The 19,134-nt window shown below is 48.7% G+C and overlaps 6 protein-coding genes across 8 annotated transcripts; 4 read left to right on the top strand and 2 right to left on the bottom strand.

Annotated features, from left to right (window-relative positions):
* The first annotated feature begins 273 nt into the window (after positions 1–273).
* LOC6593548 (apical junction component 1 homolog) lies at positions 274–4,178 on the top strand. Its single transcript, XM_026988051.1, is given in 3 exon segments — positions 274–388; positions 1,860–2,496; positions 2,498–4,178. Coding segments are annotated over 3 exon segments (1,323 nt in total). The 5' UTR covers positions 274–303; the 3' UTR covers positions 3,099–4,178.
* An 837-nt stretch (positions 4,179–5,015) lies between these two features.
* On the top strand, positions 5,016–6,123 carry LOC6593549 (acyl-coenzyme A thioesterase 9, mitochondrial). Its single transcript, XM_026988054.1, has 2 exons — positions 5,016–5,230; positions 5,289–6,123. Exons 1-2 carry the CDS (start codon positions 5,104–5,106, stop codon positions 5,960–5,962), a joined length of 801 nt encoding a protein of 266 aa, XP_026843855.1. The 5' UTR covers positions 5,016–5,103; the 3' UTR covers positions 5,963–6,123.
* Positions 6,124–6,170: 47 nt separating this feature from the next.
* LOC6593550 (ubiquitin conjugation factor E4 A) lies at positions 6,171–9,603 on the bottom strand. The gene is made up of 3 exons (XM_002019104.2): positions 8,804–9,603; positions 8,361–8,743; positions 6,171–8,305 (listed from the first exon to the last, which is right to left on the bottom strand). The coding sequence occupies exons 1-3, from the start codon at positions 9,537–9,539 to the stop codon at positions 6,434–6,436; spliced, it is 2,991 nt and encodes a 996-aa protein (XP_002019140.1). The 5' UTR covers positions 9,540–9,603; the 3' UTR covers positions 6,171–6,433.
* A 263-nt stretch (positions 9,604–9,866) lies between these two features.
* Positions 9,867–11,785, top strand: LOC6593551 (retinol-binding protein pinta). Of its 2 annotated transcripts, none has more exons than XM_002019105.2 (5): positions 9,867–9,888; positions 9,955–10,415; positions 10,503–10,912; positions 10,975–11,347; positions 11,407–11,785. In XM_002019105.2, the coding sequence occupies exons 3-5, from the start codon at positions 10,608–10,610 to the stop codon at positions 11,668–11,670; spliced, it is 942 nt and encodes a 313-aa protein (XP_002019141.1). In that variant the 5' UTR covers positions 9,867–9,888; positions 9,955–10,415; positions 10,503–10,607; the 3' UTR covers positions 11,671–11,785. The 2 variants fall into 2 exon arrangements, with proteins under 2 accessions (XP_002019141.1, XP_026843854.1); XM_026988053.1 differs by having other exon boundaries at positions 10,500–10,912.
* A 183-nt stretch (positions 11,786–11,968) lies between these two features.
* Positions 11,969–13,508, top strand: LOC6593552. Of its 2 annotated transcripts, none has more exons than XM_002019106.2 (3): positions 11,969–12,052; positions 12,110–13,172; positions 13,242–13,508. In XM_002019106.2, the coding sequence occupies exons 1-3, from the start codon at positions 12,018–12,020 to the stop codon at positions 13,350–13,352; spliced, it is 1,209 nt and encodes a 402-aa protein (XP_002019142.1). In that variant the 5' UTR covers positions 11,969–12,017; the 3' UTR covers positions 13,353–13,508. The 2 variants fall into 2 exon arrangements, with proteins under 2 accessions (XP_002019142.1, XP_026842986.1); XM_026987185.1 differs by having other exon boundaries at positions 12,006–12,052; positions 12,121–13,172.
* Positions 13,509–13,707: 199 nt separating this feature from the next.
* LOC6593502 (transport and Golgi organization protein 1) lies at positions 13,708–18,910 on the bottom strand. Its single transcript, XM_002019107.2, has 7 exons — positions 18,644–18,910; positions 16,376–18,505; positions 15,871–16,316; positions 15,668–15,800; positions 14,981–15,605; positions 14,814–14,915; positions 13,708–14,757 (listed from the first exon to the last, which is right to left on the bottom strand). Exons 1-7 carry the CDS (start codon positions 18,798–18,800, stop codon positions 14,004–14,006), a joined length of 4,347 nt encoding a protein of 1,448 aa, XP_002019143.2. The 5' UTR covers positions 18,801–18,910; the 3' UTR covers positions 13,708–14,003.
* Positions 18,911–19,134: the final 224 nt, after the last annotated feature.

The following is a 19,134-nucleotide window of genomic DNA, read 5'->3' as shown; positions in this document are numbered from 1 at the left end:
TCGCTCTGCGATGAAATTTGTGAATTCGGAGACGTGCAACAAACAATGCTCTGTTAAAAAAATTAAAATTTTAGTTTTTGCTGCTTTGACAGCTGATATGAGCAAATATAAAACTATACATGTTACGGTGGCAGCAACCGAACACAAAACATTGGGGACCGGCGTTATATATATCGCTGCTAAACAATTGCTAAGTAAAATCGCAGGAAACATGCTTGAAGAGCATAACAAATTGTTGGCAGTAATTGCAGATGGCAATTTTGCAAATGAAAAAGCAATACAATATGCCAAGATGTTTTATCCATGCCTGTGGTGCTATACGCACTTGAGAAACAACTTGTCCTCGAAATACGGCTGCACCGAAAGAATACTTCGGAAAATTTACAAGGTATATGGTATAGACAAATATTAAGCAGCCAGATGAATAGTTGACTGGAACGGATAAATGTTGAACCAGATAACTACCTCACTGGAAGAATTTTTTTAACGCCAGTATATGAGTCATTACTGGAATATTATTGTTGTACCAGTATATATTTGTACTGGAATATTATTGTTATACCGGTATATATTTGTACTGGAAGGGATCATACATTTAAGTATACTCATAATGTACGATCAACCACATCTTCCATATTTGGAAAATGAAAGATCGCTGATGAGGAAGAGTGGTTTCTTCCGAAACTGTTTTGTTATTTACATTTCAGATGATTCATATTATTATTCGACCATATTATTTCAATATTTCTCTAGTTTTAAATATCCTCACCACGGAGATCAAAAGTATATTCTGCCACAACAGTATGGTAGACCGCATTGCGGCCATGCTGAACTACTTTCTGTTGCATTTGGTTGGACCGCGCAAGGAGCGCTTCAAGGTAAAGGACAAGAAGGAGTTCGACTTTGAGCCGGCCCAAACGATGCTGGAAATCTCGCACATCTACATCAATCTAAGCACCGACGACAGCTTCTGTCTGGCCGTCTCCCAGGACGGTCGCTCCTACAGCGACCAGCTCTTTGGCTTCGCCGAGAACATTCTCATAACGATCGGCGGGGTCAGTTGATCAGCGACATGTCCGAGTTTGCAGCCAAGGTCAAGAAAATGGGGAATCAGTACAAGGAGGAGCAAGAGTTGCTGACCGATGCCCCAGAGGAGTACTTGGATCCGATTATATCCAGCCTGATGACCGATCCCGTCATTCTGCCCAGCTCCAAGGTCACCGTCGACCGGTCCACCATCGCCCGCCACTTGCTGAGCGATCAGACAGATCCCTTCAACCGTGAGCCCCTCACCATGGACAAGGTCAAGTCCAATGAGGCCCTCAAGCTGGAGATCGACCAATGGATCGAGGGCAAGCGTAGTGCGGCACGCTCCAAGAGCTGAGCGAATACTAGAGAATGGAAGTGACGTGAACGGGCTGGAAAAAGGCCACATCCGATAGGTACTGCCACACGGGTCTTCGTCCGGCATAGAAGCTGGCTGTTATATAGCAAATCTCGACAGCATTCCGCATAATGTACCCACCGTAGATGGTGTTGTGGTTGTTGCGATTCTCTGGAAAGGGCAGCAACACTGTGGGACCGCTGGGTGTTCGAAGTCCAGCTAGTGTAGTTCATTTTTAGTGTAGTTTCTATAACCAACATATCGATTCATCTTTACAGTCTAGTTATTCATAATTACACTGAGAAAAAGAAACTACATGAACAATTCTACGCCCCCATATCGTTCCGTCCAGCATGTTGGATGACTACCTCCATTGAATGATCTTTGTTGTTTATTATTGTTGAACTATAGAGTGATCTCAGGGTGTTGTCAAAATTGTAATACTAATCCTCCATCTTTTCCCTCTTTTCCGCAGCGGGTTATTCAGCTAGTCGCCAAACGCTGGAGGTGCTATCGGCTGCCGAACAGCAAGGACTGCGGCGTCGCAGCGAGGGAGACGCCCCCAGCCAGAAGAAACAGCAACAGACACAACAGACCCAAGCAGGAGCAGTAGGAATCGGATCCACAACAGCAAATCAGCAAACAAATGCCAGCAGCGGGAGCAGGCGCGTCTCGTTGGGCGACTCTGCGAACACGGACAAGTTCTGTGGAAGCGGTAGCCAACTCAATGGGGAGCCGGGACTACAGATCCGCTGCCGGAACACCAAATGCGAGCAGAGTGCCTCGCACGCCGATGCCAAGAAGCTGTACAAATCATGCCACAATTGTACCCATCTATACTGTTCACGTGAGTGTCGGCGCGCCCACTGGGAGAAGCATCGGAAGGCGTGCCTTCACTCGCGTGCCTCCAACCTGTGCCGCCAGGTGCTAGCCACCTGCAAGGACGATCTCGACTCGCAGCGACACAGTCTGCTGGCCCGCAAACGTAACATCTCCCAGGGACGGGGCGTGGTGCGCGTCCTCTTTCGCAACGCAAAGGCCGCCGAGGGATTTATCAAGAACGGATTCCAGTGCATGGGAGAGGCCTCCTATGTGCGGTGGCCGGACTTGATGTACGGAGTACAAGCCGGAGTCCAAGATGCTGATCTACGTGGCCATCTGCGTGGTCTCCGAGGCGCCAGGAATGGGGCAGGCTCCCGTGCGCAGGGAGCGGCAGCTGGTCTCGCGCTGTACCAAGCTGAAGCTCTGTAAAAATGTCCTGGCAGAGCTAGAGATACAGCAGCAAGCCATGCAACATCCCCTAGCCGTGGTGGCCGTACCAGAACGCACTGAAATCCTCATACTCACCTTCAATCCCGGGCTGCGTTCAGTTCCTGGGAGTCGGGAGCTCATCCTGTCAAACATCCTGGACATTCTGTCGCGTCGAGGAGTGCTGCTACGCAAGCACTACCCGGAGATCTATCAGCGCCTGCAGACCTACACCGAGGGCCAGACTGACAAGTTCCATCCCGTGACGCTGCATCCGCGGGACTCGCAAATGGGCCAGAGCTTCGTCTGCATCATCATGCCGGTGCACACGGACAGCGAGTTCATCAAGCTGCCTTCCGCAGCCGATGGTGGTAATCGGGTGAACACCATCGATGTCGGCTCACCGGCAGCTCTCGCCAAGCTGAATGATGATGAGCTGCTGACCCCCACCACGCCAGCGAGTTGATTAAAGGCCAGCATCAGCAGCAGCAACAGCAAGCCCAGGAAAAGTGGCAGCGTGACGCCTCCACATTCCTCATTATATATCGACGCCCTGGGGTGTGGGCTGGAGAGCACGCGGATGTGAAGGTTGCTCCTTCCCTCAATTGCTTACAAGCGGCTTCTATGCATTGTTCTGCAAAGTCTATACATATTTCTCATCGAGGGCACTACAATCTCAAAGAAGAGAATTTATCCAAATCAATATCTAAACAACCTATAATCACATCAAAATCTGTCTTTCCATCTTAGGATATGATGATGTAGTGCCCTCGCCTAGTTAGTCGAGATATTCAGTTAATCTTCGAGTAGTTAGCGGGCGTGTCTGTACGATGGCATAGCCAGAAGATCCATATATCAGTAGGGCCCTCCACTTGTTGTCTGAAACACCACAAAAAGCATATTCGTACTCGTATTCGTATTCGTATAAATCCCACAATCAAATCATAAATACCAGCAGCAAGTTGGTTAACCTTTTGAACTCTATCTATCGATACCAAGCCAAGCTTTACCACTATCTACATAAAAGATACATCATATATCTGAGCTTATGGGAGCGACATTCAGTTATCTAGCATTTGAGCCACTTACAAGGATATCTAAAGCCCACATACAATACATACAAAGGTATATCCTGCAGCTTGCAATAAACAAAAATACCAAGTAACACTGCTTTATATGATCGTGAATACGAGGAATTTGTTGGCCCCAAAAAATAAGCAAAGAATTTCCTACTAAGCTGCAGCGCATCCTCACTTTTTATAAAGCAATTCAAACGGAACATCACAGTATTGTACTTAACTAACTATAATTGTCAGACATATTCTACGTGTTGATCCAATGAGAGCAACTAATCTTGCTTACGGCTTTATTGATAAAAAGATTTAAAGATTGTTAAATTTGTTCTGCCCCCAAATAAAAAGAGAGAAAATCATTTTGTAGCTTTTCGAATTAGGTTTTAATGATTTGTGTGTAAGTGATTGAGAGCAAATAAAGGTTAGCTAACATATATATGTACTTGAATTAGTTAAATTTCTGTACAAAAAAAAACGAGTTGAGAATGAAAACCAAAACCTAAGTCAGATGAAGATGATTTTGCATTTCGCATTTAGCTAACATAAATCTTTAGATTGATTAATTGCCCCTTCCCCCTTTCCGCTAGTTCAAGCTGCTTAACTCAACGTCAGACTATATGCATACCAAAAACACTACATTTTTGTGTAAATAATACTAAGCAAACATGTATTTGTATATATCACTTGATCCTGAGAACAGGTTTGCAGATTTAATTGGTTCTCGCAGAAATAAAACAAAGTTGTTTAGTATGTATTTAAGAAGGACTTGACAAAGCAATAAATAAAAGGCATTCAAACTAATAAAAACCAAACCATAGCCCACTTGTTTTTCTTTCTAAATATGCATTAAAGCAAAAAATAATCGTGGTCCTCTAAGGAAATGTTTCCGATACGGAAAAGCCCAGATCCGGCTAAAACGTAAAAAATATCCTTGATCCTTGTTAAGGACTGCATCAAGGATGTTTCCCCGATCAGAAGCAGGTGTTTCCGTATCCCATTACAAAATACAAAATACCGTTAAAAAGGCATGTCCTTATCGTAATTGATGTCCTTGAATTGGTTCAAACGATGGGGCACATCATGCTGATTACGAGGACACGTATCTCGTCCAGATCGGATGAGAAATGGCGGAGTTATGGTAATTTAATCAAAAATAGGTTTAAAAATAACCGTCAATCTGTGGCGCCGCTATAATCAGCGGTGAACTAGCAAACTACGCGCAAATTTAGTACAAGAAAACCCCGGGGACATGTGGGGGCGCCACTGTGCAATCACAAAAAAACCAGCGACCTTCTGCTGATTTCTGTTCGCCTGGTACCCAGGTCTGAAATTTCTTCCAAATGCCGAGCAGGCTTGCTCAAGTACCATCCGAAGCTGGAGGATTTGCCAGAGCGCAGCATGAAGGACTCGTACAGAACGGCCGTCCTGCCGCTGGGCTCCGATGTGAAAGTGCGTGAGCGTCATGTCAATTATCTGGGAATGGTGCGAGGGGGGCGCCTAATCGAAGAGATGGACATGCTTGCTAGTAAGTAAACTCCTTCTTGGTACGCATACTTCAGCTGATTTACGCACGATTTACGCAGTATGGATATGCCATTGTCATGTTAAGCTACCGTCACTGCCGAGGAACACCCCTCTGCCGTATACATTCGTCACTCTGCTGGTGGACAGCGTGGAGTTGCTGGTCCAGGCCAAGGCGGACATAGATCTGATGCTGTCGGGTCACGTTTCCTGGACGGGCACCAGTTCCATGGAGATTTCCATCAATGTGCGACAGCAAGAACAGACCATCGCCAAAGGCATCTTTCTGATGGTGGCACGTAATGCCACCAATACCGGCCCTGCTCCCGTCAATCCATTAAAGCCGACCATGGAGCAGGAAAAGATCTATTGGGAGGCGGCCAAAGAGCGGAAAAAAAAGAAAACCACGCCCTCCACCTGCTTGGATAAAACGCCGCTCACCGAACCGGAACAGAAGCTCATGTACGAGCTGTTCATGCGCACTAGGGGCACGGATATACTATGGGAAAGGTCGAATGTGGAGAAACCAGACTTTAGCTGGATTTCGAACACCCAGCGGTCCACAGTGTTGCTGCCCTTTCCAGAGAATCGCAACAACCACAACACCATCTACGGTGGGTACATTATGCGGAATGCTGTAGAGATTTGCTATATAACAGCCAGCTTCTATGCCGGACGAAGACCCGTGTGGCAGTACCTATCAGCTGACGGCCTATGTAGTCTACACCTCCGATAAGCATATGCAACTAATGGCTGTGGCAAATGTTCTCGATGCCAACAGCTTTTCGGAGGTGCAGACCAATGCCTTCCATCTCACATATTTGAGCGAGCACAAGGTGAAAGAGGTCCTGCCACATAGCTACCAGGAGACAGTGTGGCACATTATCGGTCGTCGGCATTTTCAGGCCTTCCAGAACAGAAAGTAGCGAAAGTCCAATCAGTTCTTGGGATTATAGAAACATTTATGCAACCGAAACAGAGTAAATAAAATTAGAGCGAATAAGAATACAATTTCAAGAACTCTAACTGTACACAGATTTACATACACAAAGAATGTATGAGCAAAATGGAATTATCCTAATGGAAAATATATGTAAAATTGACTATAGCCCGATCCTGTCCTGTCCTGACCTCTCCTGTCCCCTTTTCCCCCTGGAGCGAGCGCACTCTTTGGTTGTGCCTGCACAATTATATAGATAGTATTCGCTCAGCTCTTGGAGCGTGCCGCACTACGCTTGCCCTCGATCCATTGGTCGATCTCCAGCTTGAGGGCCTCATTGGACTTGACCTTGTCCATGGTGAGGGGCTCACGGTTGAAGGGATCTGTCTGATCGCTCAGCAAGTGGCGGGCGATGGTGGAACGGTCGACGGTGACCTTGGAGCTCGGCAGAATGACGGGATCGGTCATCAGGCTGGATATAATCGGATCCAAGTACTCTTCTGGGGCATCGGCCAGCAACTCTTGCTCCTCCTTGTACTGATCACCCATTTTCTTGACCTTGGCCGCAAACTCGGACATGTCGCCGATCAACTGGCCCCCGCCGATCCTTATGAGAATGTTCTCGGCGAAGCCAAAGAGCTGGTCGCTGTAGGAGCGACCGTCCTGGGAGACTGCCAGACAGAAGCTGTCGTCGGTGCTTAGATTGATGTAGATGTGCGAGATTTCCAGCACCGTTTGGGCCGGCTCAAAGTCGAACTCCTTCTTGTCCTTTACCTTGAAGCGCTCCTTGCGCGGTCCAACCAAATGCAACAGAAAGTAGTTCAGCATGGCCGCAATGCGGTCTACCATACTGTTGTGGCAGAATATACTCTTGATCTCCGTGGTGAGGAGCTTCAGCAGGTTGATGGTGTCCCGTCCCAATATGTTGTCGAAGCGTGCAAGCATGCCCAGGTGGTGCAGATTGGTGACCTGTTGCTGGCGTTCGTTTTGCGAGAGACTGTTCCACTCACCATTATCCTGGGCCTGCTGCAGCTGCTTGATTTGCTCCAGGTTCGACAGCGACTCGTCCAACAGAAAGATGGCATCATTGATGAGCAAATTGATGAAGCGCAAGAATATCGGCGGCTCAATGGCCTCCATATTCTCCTCCGCCTCGATGGCTAGATCGCGGAAGCACTGCACATGCTCCTGTTTCGTCCAGAGAAATTCCATGATGGCATACATGGGTCGGCGATAGTTGAACTTTTGCTCGAACTGCACCGACTGGCCGGTCATCTCGATGCTGACAAAAACATTCAGCAGACTCCGGACCACCTTCAGCCGATCCGGATGGTTGTCAAAGACATGCGTGACGAAGGTCTGCCGATTGCTGTTCATGATCTGCGTTGGCAGCAGGAACTCGAGGGCCTCTGCCAATTTGGCCCGCAAATGTGGGTTTTTTACGAGGCCAGAGCTGCCCATGAAGACCAGAATCATTTTGAAGAAGGCGTCGTGGGCGGAGTAATAGATGTGTATAAACTGATCGCCATTCAATCGCCTGCAGAAATTCAAGTAGGCCGAAATATTATCAATGATACTCTCCGGCACTGACTGCATGTAGGGTGCCACAAAGGGTGGAGTGTCCGAGAGCAGTTCCAGATTCCGATGGATCTGTGGGGCAAAGTCTCGCTTGTCCAGCGCCTGCTCATAGCTCTCGCGCGGCAAGAGGGCCACCTCTGTTAGCCAAATGGCCGATGCCTCCAAGAACTTCAGCATTTCCTTGTCGTTTGTGGGCTCGGAAATGGTGTTCCTTATGGAGAGCACCTGCTGCATTTGCTCCATCAGCATGCGGAAAAGATTCTTGGTCAGATCGTTGTTGGGATCACTGCGAAGGACATCCTCGTAGGCCGTCTGGGTGTTCTGCAGCTCGCGCATCACACGACCGAGGCGCTCAATGCAGGGACGATTCGCCAGCTCGAAGCATTTATGGGTCATGTAAAAGATCTCCGTGACAAAGTTATATTTCTCCGCCGTCACTCGCTCTTCGCCCTCGACGGTGGGCAGCAGACAGGTCTCATCATGGGCCTTCAGCAGGCTCACACCCTTCGCCTGTCGGTCCTTGTCGGCCACAGCGCAGTAGGTGGGATCCACCAGCAGCACCTGCAATCGATCATTAATAAGGGAAACCTTTGGATGTGAAAGCAAAGGGGTTTACCTTCAGCGAGGGCACACACAGGGGTGAACATAGGCGGATGAGAACCGCACACAGGCTGGTCATGAAAGCATCGCTCGCCGTGCTGTACATTGTCTGCTCGAGGTTCAAGTTCATGCTGCTCCAGAGATGTCCACGCGACACATTCGCGTCCAAACAATTCGCGATCCACTGCAGCGTCTTCCTCTTGGTTTCGGGCGACAGGACGAGCAGCTGCTTGAAGAGCTGAAAAGTCGATTGCTGATGATGCGACAGCAGACCCCAGAGGGCAGGGTCCGTTTGATTGAGAGAAAACTGCTGGAAGAACTCGTATTTGCCAGTCTGGGTCTTTGGCAAGATCGATATGCACAGCAGGTGACCCAGGAGTGTGTCCATGTACTCGCCGCCTGCAAGAAGGCGTTAAAGTATGCAAAACAAAACAACAAAGGGACAAAAGCAAACCAAACCTTTTGCCTTGGGATTGGGTGTAGTGTAGTCAATCAAGAGCTCTCCCAGGACAGCTGCCCGCTTGTCCTTCACAAAGAAGCCCAGAATCCAGAAGACGTTCTTCTTGATCGTTATCAAGTTGTCCTTGGCAACGAGCTTCTGCAGTTCCGTGAGCAATGGATAAAATATAGCTTTGAGTGCTCCGAGAGCTTCGAGCGGCTCATCTTCCTCAACCACCTTGCAGGCCACCCGCACCAGAAACTCCTGGGTGCTGGCATCATGCTCGCTCGCCTGCTCAAACAGCTCCAACCATTGGGTGGCGAACGACTGGGGGGCAAACAGGTCCGGCTGCCGCATGCAGGTACTGGCATTGTTCAAAATCAGTTCCTGGATTTTGGAACTAGCCGTTTTCTTTGCGCCCTCCATATGCTCACTCCTGACAAACGCTCCGTGAAGGTAAGTGATGGCGTTCGTCTCCCAGGCTTCGCCACTGCCACTTCCTCCTCCACCAGCCAGCAGGCATTCCGAGGTATTGCTCAGCATTAGTCGCTCAAACAGGGCATGCGCCACCAGGTCCTCGCACAGCGTGTCCTCACTGGTATCCACGACCACGTCAGCCAGGCAGAGAGTTTGATTGCCTCCACTTTCCTTATTCAGCGAAAACAGCAGAATCTCCTCAACCAACTTATGTGAAACGCCATCGGCCGACGAGCCCTCTTGGAGCAGTGCAGCGAACGGGTTCTGAACGCTCGCCATCCTGCAAAAATGTTGTAGAGATAATTTAAGATTTTATGCTCGAGCTCCAGTGACAATAACTGCCATGAAATTTCGGGCCCCAAACTTTTTTTCTTTCCCAAAAATTAGTACAAACAGATGTTTGTGCTGCCAGATGTCTAGATTGATAGATGTGGCATCACCGTTGGAAATAATGGATTTTTGGAATTTGAAAATAGCGTTAGGAAATTATCACTTAAACTTAAAATAAATATTTAAATATTTAAAAATGATCTATTAATCGTTATCCCGCCCATAAATTTGTATTCAATCTCGCACCTAATTCTCATATCCGAAATGCTCAAATTTCTCAGTGGGCAGGCAGTAAATGGTATCAATTTTATTGCGGACATTCTTGTTCAATTAATTGCACTCGATTAACCTTCTTTATCAATAGGATTACAAGCTCATATCTGGGCCAGCCAGCGGAAAACCTCAACTGAACCGCAGCCGCATGCACTCAAAAAATAAATCCAAAGCCAATTAAGACAATCAATCGCAAAACGCCACCCATAACGTACAAAAATAATGAAATACGAGTACACGTACTGCAAGCGCCAGCCGACTTCCGTCCCCATCCCCATTCCAGTCGCATTTCCACCTTAGCGCCCCTTGTGATAGATGAATGTCTTCGTGCATTGTTTAATCGGCTTATGATCAGCGCCGGGCCGAAAGAAATGCAAAAGAAAAAGCAAACGCAAACTCGATGAAGTTCGTTGATTCCCCATCCATCAATCCATCCATCCACATGTTATATCAGCTTTGTTTGGCAGTCGATGAGCTATTTTCAATCGGTAAACATATGCATTTTCCGCTCACAGTTGGAACACCAGAAACCACAGCAGTCTTCGCACGTGTGTAAGTATGGGAGAGAAATGTATTGAATATAGCGGATGGACGAGGGAAATTAACGATTTTTCACCGTTTTATCATTCTTATTAGCAGCCGTAGCATATTCGGGGACGTGAGCGGACCATCGAGGCGCATTCTAAGTAGACCTCATTGTCTACTCGTATACTCATCATCAATTTGGCAGTGTCCCAGCGATCGATGAGTGCGCTGCGACCCCTGAAGCCAGCATTGCAGGCGATTGCTATCAAAGAGCTGAATGAAGTGCCGCAACGGGTGCCCGACGACATTGAGGCCCTCAGGGAGTGGGTACTGAAGCAACCTCACCTGCGGGCCTGCACAGACGAGCGGTTCCTCTTGGCGTTTCTACGTGGAACGAAATTTAGCATGGAGCGGGCCAAGGAGAAGTTCGATCGCTTTTACACGCTACAATCCTCCATACCCGAGGTGTTCAACGAGCGGCGCCTGGCCACAGATCCTGTGGTGCTCGATATCCTAAGGATGGGGTGAGTATCAGCTTTTGGTGGAGAGACTGTGGCACTGGCCTGAGAGAGGAGATTCATTACAGAGTGCTGCTGCGACTGCCGCTGGATGCGGACGACCCAGGGCCATGCGTGACCATCATTCGTGCCGGCTCCTACGACACCAGCAAGTACAAGTTCCAGGACATCATACGGCTGGGCTCCATGTTCGGGGAGATCATGATGTTCGAGGACGAGAACGCTACGATTAGTGGGTACGTGGAGATTATGGACATGACTGGCGTCACGGGGTCCCATCTGTTCGCCCTCCAGCCGCAGTTGCTCAGCAAATTCTCGACCTATGCGGACGAGGCAATGCCGACCCGCCAAAAGGGCATACACTTTATCAACGTACCCTCGGCCTTTGAAACTGGCTTCAACTCATTGAGATCCTTCTTTCCCGCCAAGATCAAGAGTCGTGTAAGTTGCGAGTACTACCGGGATTAAATTACCATTGACTACTCCCGAATTCCTTTCAGATTTCTGTTAGCTCTGACCCGGATGCCATATTCCAAATAGTTAGTCGCGAATACCTACCCAAGGAGTATGGGGGAACCCGTGGCACCATGGGCGACATTAGTGAGGACATGGAAGCGAAGCTATCCAGCTATAGCCAGTATTTTGAGGCCTCGCAGAACTTTGGCACCGATGAAAAATTGCGCGAATTTGGAAATCGTGTTCGGCACAGCCATCGCTCCTCTTTTGGGGCTGTTGGGTCATTCCGTAAACTGGAAATCGATTGAATCTGAATCGATTGGAAGGGATTAATCAATATCAATGGCGATTTTGTACATACATACAATACATTATAAATGCAATTTGATTTATAAATGTAATATATTTGAATATTCATTTTAAGTTTAATGTGAATTTCTTAACGCTTTTTTCAAATTCCAAGGTCAATAATTTCCAACGGTGGAGCCACTTCAGTTTATTTACGACATGCTTGCTCACACTATCTGGCAACACAACCAAAAGCTTTGTTTTTATTTTCATCAGCTAAAGTAATAATATAGAGTAATTTGGATTACTCTTCAGAATAATATTCTCTTTCCACGTGGTGCCGGCTACTCGCCACAACATCGCCAAGATGAGTATTGTAAGATTGAATGATGACTGTCTGCTGTAAGTGTAGAATCCTCCCGCGCAATTTGCGGCCATCGAAATAACATTTGCTTTAAGAAAAATTATAGAGTATCTGGATTTTGATGATCAGTTGGAGCTGTGGCAGGCAACTGACGACACAACCCGCTTATGTTTGGCAGTGGCCTACTCCTGGCACCGCATGCCCCAAACTTGCCTGTATAGGGAGACCTTCGAGGGCAGACTACATGCCCTGGATGGCTTTCTGGAAAGCATGAAGGGCACAATGAAGCATCTGACGATCACCTACCTACCCGGGGATCAGATGGAGCGATTTAGCAAGCTCGTGTTCCCAAATATGCGGGTTCTGGATTATATGGCAGATGAGACCGATGACTGGGACGAAGACTCGGATATTAAGATAATCGTGAACTGTTTTCCCCATCTGGAGTCGCTCAAATTGACTGGCATGAGCAAAGGCAACGACATCTACCAAATGAGGAACATTCGGCACTTGGACATAGCTCAATGCTGGAACCTGAGCGTCGCATGCATTGAGAACGTTTGCGAGCATCTACGCCTGCGGGTGCTGTGCGTCCAGTGGCGCCGTTCGGAGGAGAAGGCATATGTGGGGGCCATTAGCAAACTGAATGAACTGGAGGAGCTGGAGGTGGAGGTGGTCCAGCAGGAATCGATTCCCCAGTTGATGCGTCTGCCCAAGCTGCGGAAGCTTCGCATCATTACCAATCACGAATGCGAACTGGTCAGGGATATCGCGGTGTTGCGTGGAAAGGACATTATTTCCGCATCGTTCAATGACAGCATTTGGCTGTGGACCACCAAAACCTGGACGCCGTGTCGAAACCTGCGGAATCTGACTATCATCAATGATGAGGGCTGCAGCTGGGTGAAATTCAGAAGAGTTATCCTGTGCTTCCCGCTTTTGGAGCAAGTGCATTTAGAGAATTCGCGTATTTTTGACACAGCCGACGAGCTGTGGGACCTGGTGTCCATTTGTCCTCATCTGAAACGACTGGCTATGTCCCACTGCATCCTATACAATGTATTTTTCAAGTTCGACGCCGCTAGAATGGGTGCAGTCTTGGACAAGCGAACGCAGCCCCTGCTGCTGCAATGCTTTAAAACCAGCGCTGACGATTTGGTAAGTAACACTACTGTTTCTGTTTCTCTGAAGTCTACGACTACACTATTCATACCCTCGCCCCTTTAGGTTCTTCAGCTTTTCAAACATCCCAAATTGAAGATTTTCTTTGAGGCTTTGGAATATAGTCCTGTAGCTCCCGAAGCCATCGAGCTAGAGTTCCTGCCTCTGGAGGCGTGAATAGGATAAGTATTATTTGTGGATTTCGTTCAACTACTTTTGTAATTTACGTTATGGTAATGTCTTTGGTAGATTCCGATCTCTTTCATGTACATAAACCACTTAACTTTTAATTTAACCACTAAGAAAGTGTATAAAATGAACTGAAAATTATGACATTGTGATATTTTTGTCAGAGAACTGTTTCATTGTGGATACCAAACATCGATGAGAGTTTATTATATGAACTAGCGTCCAAAATATGAACACTCTGGGGGATTCTCATTTGCAGCATGAATATACCACGTACGTGTGTGACCGATGGGAGACAGGATATGCAATCATGGTATAGTTTACAAAAAAAGAGAACCTCTTGTGGTTTTTGTCATTCTGTTTAATTTGCTTGAATTTTCTTCGGATATCATTCACCATTGAGGCAGGAAGTTGCTGTTGTTGTTTCTCCTCAAGATCGTTTTGTGGATTCGGGTTCGCTTTGGGGTTCGCTGCGGGAGCCAGAGCCAGTAGCGCAGCCCCCACTTTTCGATAGTCGTTGATTAATAAATATATTTGAACTAGTTTTGAGTTTAAGCAACTACTCGTACATAATATACTTGGTAGGATGGTAGGATTTGGTCGGAACACCCCGCCGTGAAGTACAAAAAACCGCATCTCTCATACTTCGCTGTAGGTCCGCGATCCAGCCCCCGCTCCCGGTCCCGGACCGTTGCGGTGTCCCGCCGCCATCGGACGCGGACTGGGCGGCGGACTGTAGTCCGTCTCTGTGTCGTGCCGGTAATTGTAACGACTGTCCGAGGGGGAGAGCGAGCGATATGTGCGAGGCGAGTTCGTGTAGGAGTCGCGTCGTCCCCGACCCCAGCTGCCACTATGCCGGCGGCGGCGATCATCCTCCTCATCGTCGTCGTAGTCATCGTAGTCGCTGTAGTCCGAGTACCGTTCACGATCCCGATCACGGTGTCCGCGCGATGCAGACATACCCGGTGGCGGGGAACGCATGCGACCAAGCGGCGGTGGCCGTGCTCCACCAGCGGCTGCTGGCGGCAGGAATGGCGGCGGCAGGCCCATAAATGGTGAGAAGGGAGCCGCCAGGAATGGCAGTGGATTTGGCATGTTTAGTAATGGCGAGCCCGGCAAAGGCAGCGGCAGCGGCGAGGGAGCTGTGGTTGCCTTCGATTCTCCTCCATTCGAGAAGGAGACGGAGTCTACTGCCGCTGCCTCACCACTGACGGCCATGGTGGTTAGCTTGCGTCGCAGGCCGGCGGCCTCAGCTAGCGCCTCCTCACAGCGTCGCTCCGACTGACGCGCCGCCAGCCAGGACTCGTGCGCCCGATTCTCCAGTGTGCCCATCTGGGCCTTGTGTGAGGCAATCTGTGCCTCGATCTCCGCGCGCAGCTCATCGTTTTGAGATCTACAGAAAGCAAACATTAAAGTAGAGTGTGTGACAGTCGTAAGACCGAGACTCACTTGAGCGTCTGAATTTCATTCTTCATCAGCGTCTGGGTCTCCACGGTGCTGGTATTCTCGCCCTGATGCTGCATCCACTTGGTCTCCTGCAAGCTGAGTTCCCTGTAAAACGGAAACGGAAATAAATGAATGGTTTCTCCTATTTCCTCCTATTTGGTATAATTTACGTTTTAAGTTCGTTTTCCTTTTCCCGAAAGTATCCAGAGAGCACTTCGAGACGCGTCTGCGCCTCCAGCTTGTCGCGCTCCGACTGATTGAAGTCCTGCTTCAGCTGCTCCACATCGACATTGGACTGCCTCAGCTGACTCTCCAGTCGTCCCTTGTGGACCTGCTCCTGCTCCAGCTTCGCCTGCAGATCGGAAAACTTCTTCTGGGCCGCGTTCAGCTCACCGCGCGTCTTGGCCGAGCTTATTAGCTCGTTGACATTCAGGTTGCCATCCTTCTTCACAGACTTCAGGCAGTCCTCGAGAGCCTCGATCTTGGCTAGACTGGTCTGCAGATCGCTGTGCTCCTTCTCCCACTTGGTGGTTAGATCGAGGATCTGGCTCTGCAGACGCTGCATCTCAAAGTTGCGAGCCTCCAGGGCCTTGGCCAATTCCTGCTCGTTCTCGTCTTGGATTTCCTCGAGCCGCGTCTTCAGCTTGGACTTTTCGATATCCAGCTCGTAGTTATCCTCCTGCAGCGACTTCAGTTCGCTCGTCAGACGCGCCGTGGACTCGGTGTAAGTATATTGCAGCTCACTATTCTCTCGGCTCTTCTCCGCGAGGCTCGAGTTGATGTCAACAATGATCTCTGTGCAAGAGGAATGGACATTAGTCTGAACAGCAGGTGGTCCACGCAGAACAGATACTCACTTTCCTGATCGTTTAGCTGTCGCTGCAAGTCCTCAACGGTGCTCATGAAGGCATCATCGCCACTCTGGTTGCCCAACACCTCTGAAAGCATTTTGTTCAGCTCTAGACCAGCCTCCGCGGCATTGTCCACATCCTTTAAAGGCAAAAAAACCAAATGGTTAAGCCTTCCAATTAGAAATAAACTCTTTTCGGATGTGGCATACCCTTTCCAGGGAGACAACCTGCTCCTGTAGCTTTCCCTTCTCGTACAACTCAATCTCCAGCTGCTTCTTGAGTGCCACCACCATGTCATTTGACCCAAAGGAGTTGTCCTCAATGCTGGCCAGTTTGGTGCGTGTGGTCATCAGGTCGTTCTTTATGATGAGATTCTCCTTGTGCGATGTCAGCAGGCTGCGCTCTAAGTGGTTCAGTTTTGAGAGCAGAGCTCCCTCTTTGCTGCTGTTGCAAAAGCAGTAGTACCCGAAGATGAAGAACAGCGAAGAAGCGGCCGCAATGACCACGCACAACAGCAGCTGGCTGTGATCCACCAGCTTCCCCGCCAGCACCTCTGCAAAGTTGTCCAGCGAAATCGTGCGATGGCAATGTTCATTATCATTATCGTTGGCCTGGTACCGGACACACTGGCCATCGACATCGGCAGGGGGAACTTCTGCAAAGGGAAGTAAATCACAATCACTCACAAAGGAGAACAAATGGACACACACTCACCTCTAGATGGCTTTTCACCCATGCCCGGATACAGAATTCGTTGCAGTTCATCGCTGCTCTTTTCCGATGGCACATTCACCTTCGAATTGGATCCCTGACTAGAGATGAATGTGTTGACAGTGTCGACAATGGTCGCAAAGAGACCCCCACCACCACCCACGCCATCCTCTTTTATGGGACTTATGGAAGCCTCTGACGCTGGAATTGCTGTCGAGGGCAGGGCCAATGGTTCCACCGAACCAACTCCACCGTTCTCCGTGGATATCTCCTCGCTAGTTGGTGCTGCCGTGGGCTCATCATCCACTGCTGCATAGGGTGCTTCGTAGGAGGGTGTGGGTGTAGTTTGCTCAGGCTGTTCCTGTGGCTGCTTCTCCTCCACTTTCTCCTGTTGCTGTTTCAGTTGCTCTTCAACTTTCTCCTGCTGTTGCTGTTGTTCTTCCACTTTCTCCTGCTGCTGCTGTTGCTGCTGCTGCGGCTGCTCTTGCTGCTGCTGCTGCTGTTGCTGCTGCTGCTGCTGCTCTTGCTGTTGTTTGTAATAATCATTTGGATTATCAATGGATGTTTCTCTCGGTTGCCGATGCACTGCCTCCTGCTGTTCTTGCAATTTTTTATAATACTCGTTTGGATTAGCAAAGTTTTGCTTATCGAAAAGTGGCGGCAAGCTAACTGAAGGCTCTGTTGCGACTTGCGAAACCTCCTGTAGGGGGGGACTGGCCGTGGCGCTGGCCTCGGGTAACACCAGAGGCTGTGATTCTGTGGTATCCCCGATCTCTGCTGCTTTTGGTGGTTCGACCTCTACTGCTTTTGGTTGTTCGACATTTTCTTTGGAGGTTTCTTCAATCGTTTCAATCGTTGGCACTTCTACCTTTTCGGTTACCTCCTCTACTAATGGAGTCGTTGTTTCAGGCACCTGCTTTGTTGCAACTATCTCCTCCAGCTGACCTTCAGTTGTGCCATTCTTTGGCGCTTCCGTGGCAGGCACAATGTTTTGATGGGTAGATGGAATCGGCTGCTTATTCTCCTGCTCCGCTGCGGGTGCTGCCGCCTGTGGCTCCACTATTTGCTCTTCAGTTTTGGGTACTTCTTCCTTTGGTTTCTCTACACTACTGGGTCCATCTATCGTTTTCTCAACCAAATTGGGCTTAAGTTCGGTTGTTTCACTATCATTAATTGGCTTTTTATCGTCTGCCACTTCGTTCAATATTTCGTTATCTTTGCTATCTATTTTCAGTTCATCATACTGATCGACTTCTTTGTCGTCGTCCTCCTCGTAATCGAAATCATCAGAGTCGTCGTCAATATCAGCGTTGATGGCCACCGGTGGCACTGTCACTGGCTCTGGCTCCGACTTCTTGGGAGCAGACGCTGCTTCAGTTGCTGCCGCCTCCTGTGGGTCTTTGTGTTCAATTTCCACCTGTTGTAGCTTTTGAGGTTCCGTCACTGCTGGCGTCGGCTCATTTTGGTCAGTGACTGCTTTCTCTAGTTGCTGCTGCTGCTCCTGTGACTGATTCGATTGAATCGTTGGGGCCACCGGTTGTGGCACTTTCGTGTCAACCGCTGCTGAGGCTGTTTGAGATTTCTGTGTGGGTGGGACGACCTGTTGATCGTGAGTCCTCTCTGTGACAGCTGGAATTGCCTCCATTGGCAGCTGAGTGCCGTCTACCATCTGCAGGACTTGAGATGACGCGGTTGGAACATCGGATACCTGTTGGTCATCCACCGCAACCTTTTTCGTGACAATGGAATCCTCTTTTACATCAAGCGGGCTGGTTGTAGTCGTTGCCAACTCATCGGCTGACTCAGAGGCATTAAGTACAGCCGGCTCTACCTCTGTCGCCTTCAGCGGAGCTTCTGGTGGTGTGGCAGCAGGTGCCACGGCGGGTGGTGGACTACCAGGTCCAACCACTGGCACTTCATACTTTAAATCCTTCTCGGTTATCATGATCCTGTTCTCCAATATGAAATCCTTGTTGGCATAGCCACGACGTCCGCCGATATCCACGCCCCAGAGCTGCTTATTCGTGCCAGCACTTTTGGACAAGATGCGCACTGGGGTGTTGATTTTGAAGGAGATCAGTCCCTTGCCGCCAGAGTTGTACAGTATCTTGGTGGTGCCCAAGGAGATGATTTCTAAAACAAAAGCCGGATAACGAAAAACATGTAAATTATATTATGCAATTTCCAGTTGGGGTGCCGTAAATAATCAAAAAGCGGGCACCCTGTCGTAGATTACAAACTGAGCTCAAAGGCCACTTATTGTCTACTTACGTTCACATTTTGGGTCAGCGCACAGTCTTTTGTCCGAGAGAGTCGCCGTCTCTGCGGCCCACGTCGTTGGAAGACAAATGAAGATTGTTAGGCTGAGGAAAATGGCCAAATTCCTCAGCATTGGGTGGAGTTTCAAGTTCTCGTTTGTCAGCCGCATTTTGCATTGTGTGTGGGGCGCACTTTTGTATTGAAAATAGATTGGAACTCCTCTGCTGCTGGTTATTTTTTGTGTATGAAAGTGATTTTGGTTTTAGCTGAGTTGGCTTTTCCAGCTGCTTACGTGGTGTTGCCACCTAATTGTGACGATTCTACTACACTTCAGGTTAAGACTGCCTATCGTGCAAACCATCGTTTAAAGTTGTATAAACTAAGGTAAACTTCAAGGCTCGTACGAACTAGTGCTGTGTTGCTTATGAGGGAGTGAAAAAAAGAGTTCTTCACTTAAGTGAGCAACTGAACATGTTCCTTCCAAACTGTTCTTTTTAGCTTAC

This window comes from Drosophila persimilis, unplaced genomic scaffold (assembly GCF_003286085.1).
Source record: "Drosophila persimilis strain 14011-0111.01,24,50 unplaced genomic scaffold, DperRS2 tig00000124-arrow-pilon, whole genome shotgun sequence".
In the NCBI taxonomy this organism is placed as follows: Eukaryota; Metazoa; Arthropoda; class Insecta; order Diptera; family Drosophilidae; genus Drosophila; species Drosophila persimilis.
Note: the sequence above shows the minus strand (reverse complement) of the source record. Positions and strands in the feature narration are given on the sequence as shown.

Bases quoted from the DNA above. Each gene is read 5' to 3' on its own strand.
- LOC6593552 (XM_002019106.2), top strand. From the start codon at position 12,018: ATGAGTATTGTAAGATTGAATGATGACTGTCTGCT. The intron at 12,053-12,109 runs GTAAGTGTAGAA...ATTTGCTTTAAG, and splicing joins TTGAATGATGACTGTCTGCT to AAAAATTATAGAGTATCTGG. The intron at 13,173-13,241 runs GTAAGTAACACT...TCGCCCCTTTAG, and splicing joins AAACCAGCGCTGACGATTTG to GTTCTTCAGCTTTTCAAACA.
- LOC6593502 (XM_002019107.2), bottom strand. From the start codon at position 18,800: ATGCGGCTGACAAACGAGAACTTGAAACTCCACCCAATGCTGAGGAAT. The intron at 16,317-16,375 runs GTGAGTGTGTGT...TTCCCTTTGCAG, and splicing joins GGGTGAAAAGCCATCTAGAG to AAGTTCCCCCTGCCGATGTC. The intron at 14,916-14,980 runs GTAAATTATACC...TCCGTTTTACAG, and splicing joins AAGGAAAACGAACTTAAAAC to GGAACTCAGCTTGCAGGAGA.
- LOC6593550 (XM_002019104.2), bottom strand. From the start codon at position 9,539: ATGGCGAGCGTTCAGAACCCGTTCGCTGCACTGCTCCAAGAGGGCTCG. The intron at 8,744-8,803 runs GTTTGGTTTGCT...GCCTTCTTGCAG, and splicing joins ACCCAATCCCAAGGCAAAAG to GCGGCGAGTACATGGACACA. The intron at 8,306-8,360 runs GTAAACCCCTTT...GATCGATTGCAG, and splicing joins TGTGTGTGCCCTCGCTGAAG to GTGCTGCTGGTGGATCCCAC.
- LOC6593551 (XM_002019105.2), top strand. From the start codon at position 10,608: ATGAGTGCGCTGCGACCCCTGAAGCCAGCATTGCAGGCGATTGCTATC. The intron at 10,913-10,974 runs GTGAGTATCAGC...GATTCATTACAG, and splicing joins CTCGATATCCTAAGGATGGG to AGTGCTGCTGCGACTGCCGC. The intron at 11,348-11,406 runs GTAAGTTGCGAG...AATTCCTTTCAG, and splicing joins CCGCCAAGATCAAGAGTCGT to ATTTCTGTTAGCTCTGACCC.
- LOC6593549 (XM_026988054.1), top strand. From the start codon at position 5,104: ATGAAGGACTCGTACAGAACGGCCGTCCTGCCGCTGGGCTCCGATGTG. The intron at 5,231-5,288 runs GTAAGTAAACTC...CGATTTACGCAG, and splicing joins AGAGATGGACATGCTTGCTA to TATGGATATGCCATTGTCAT.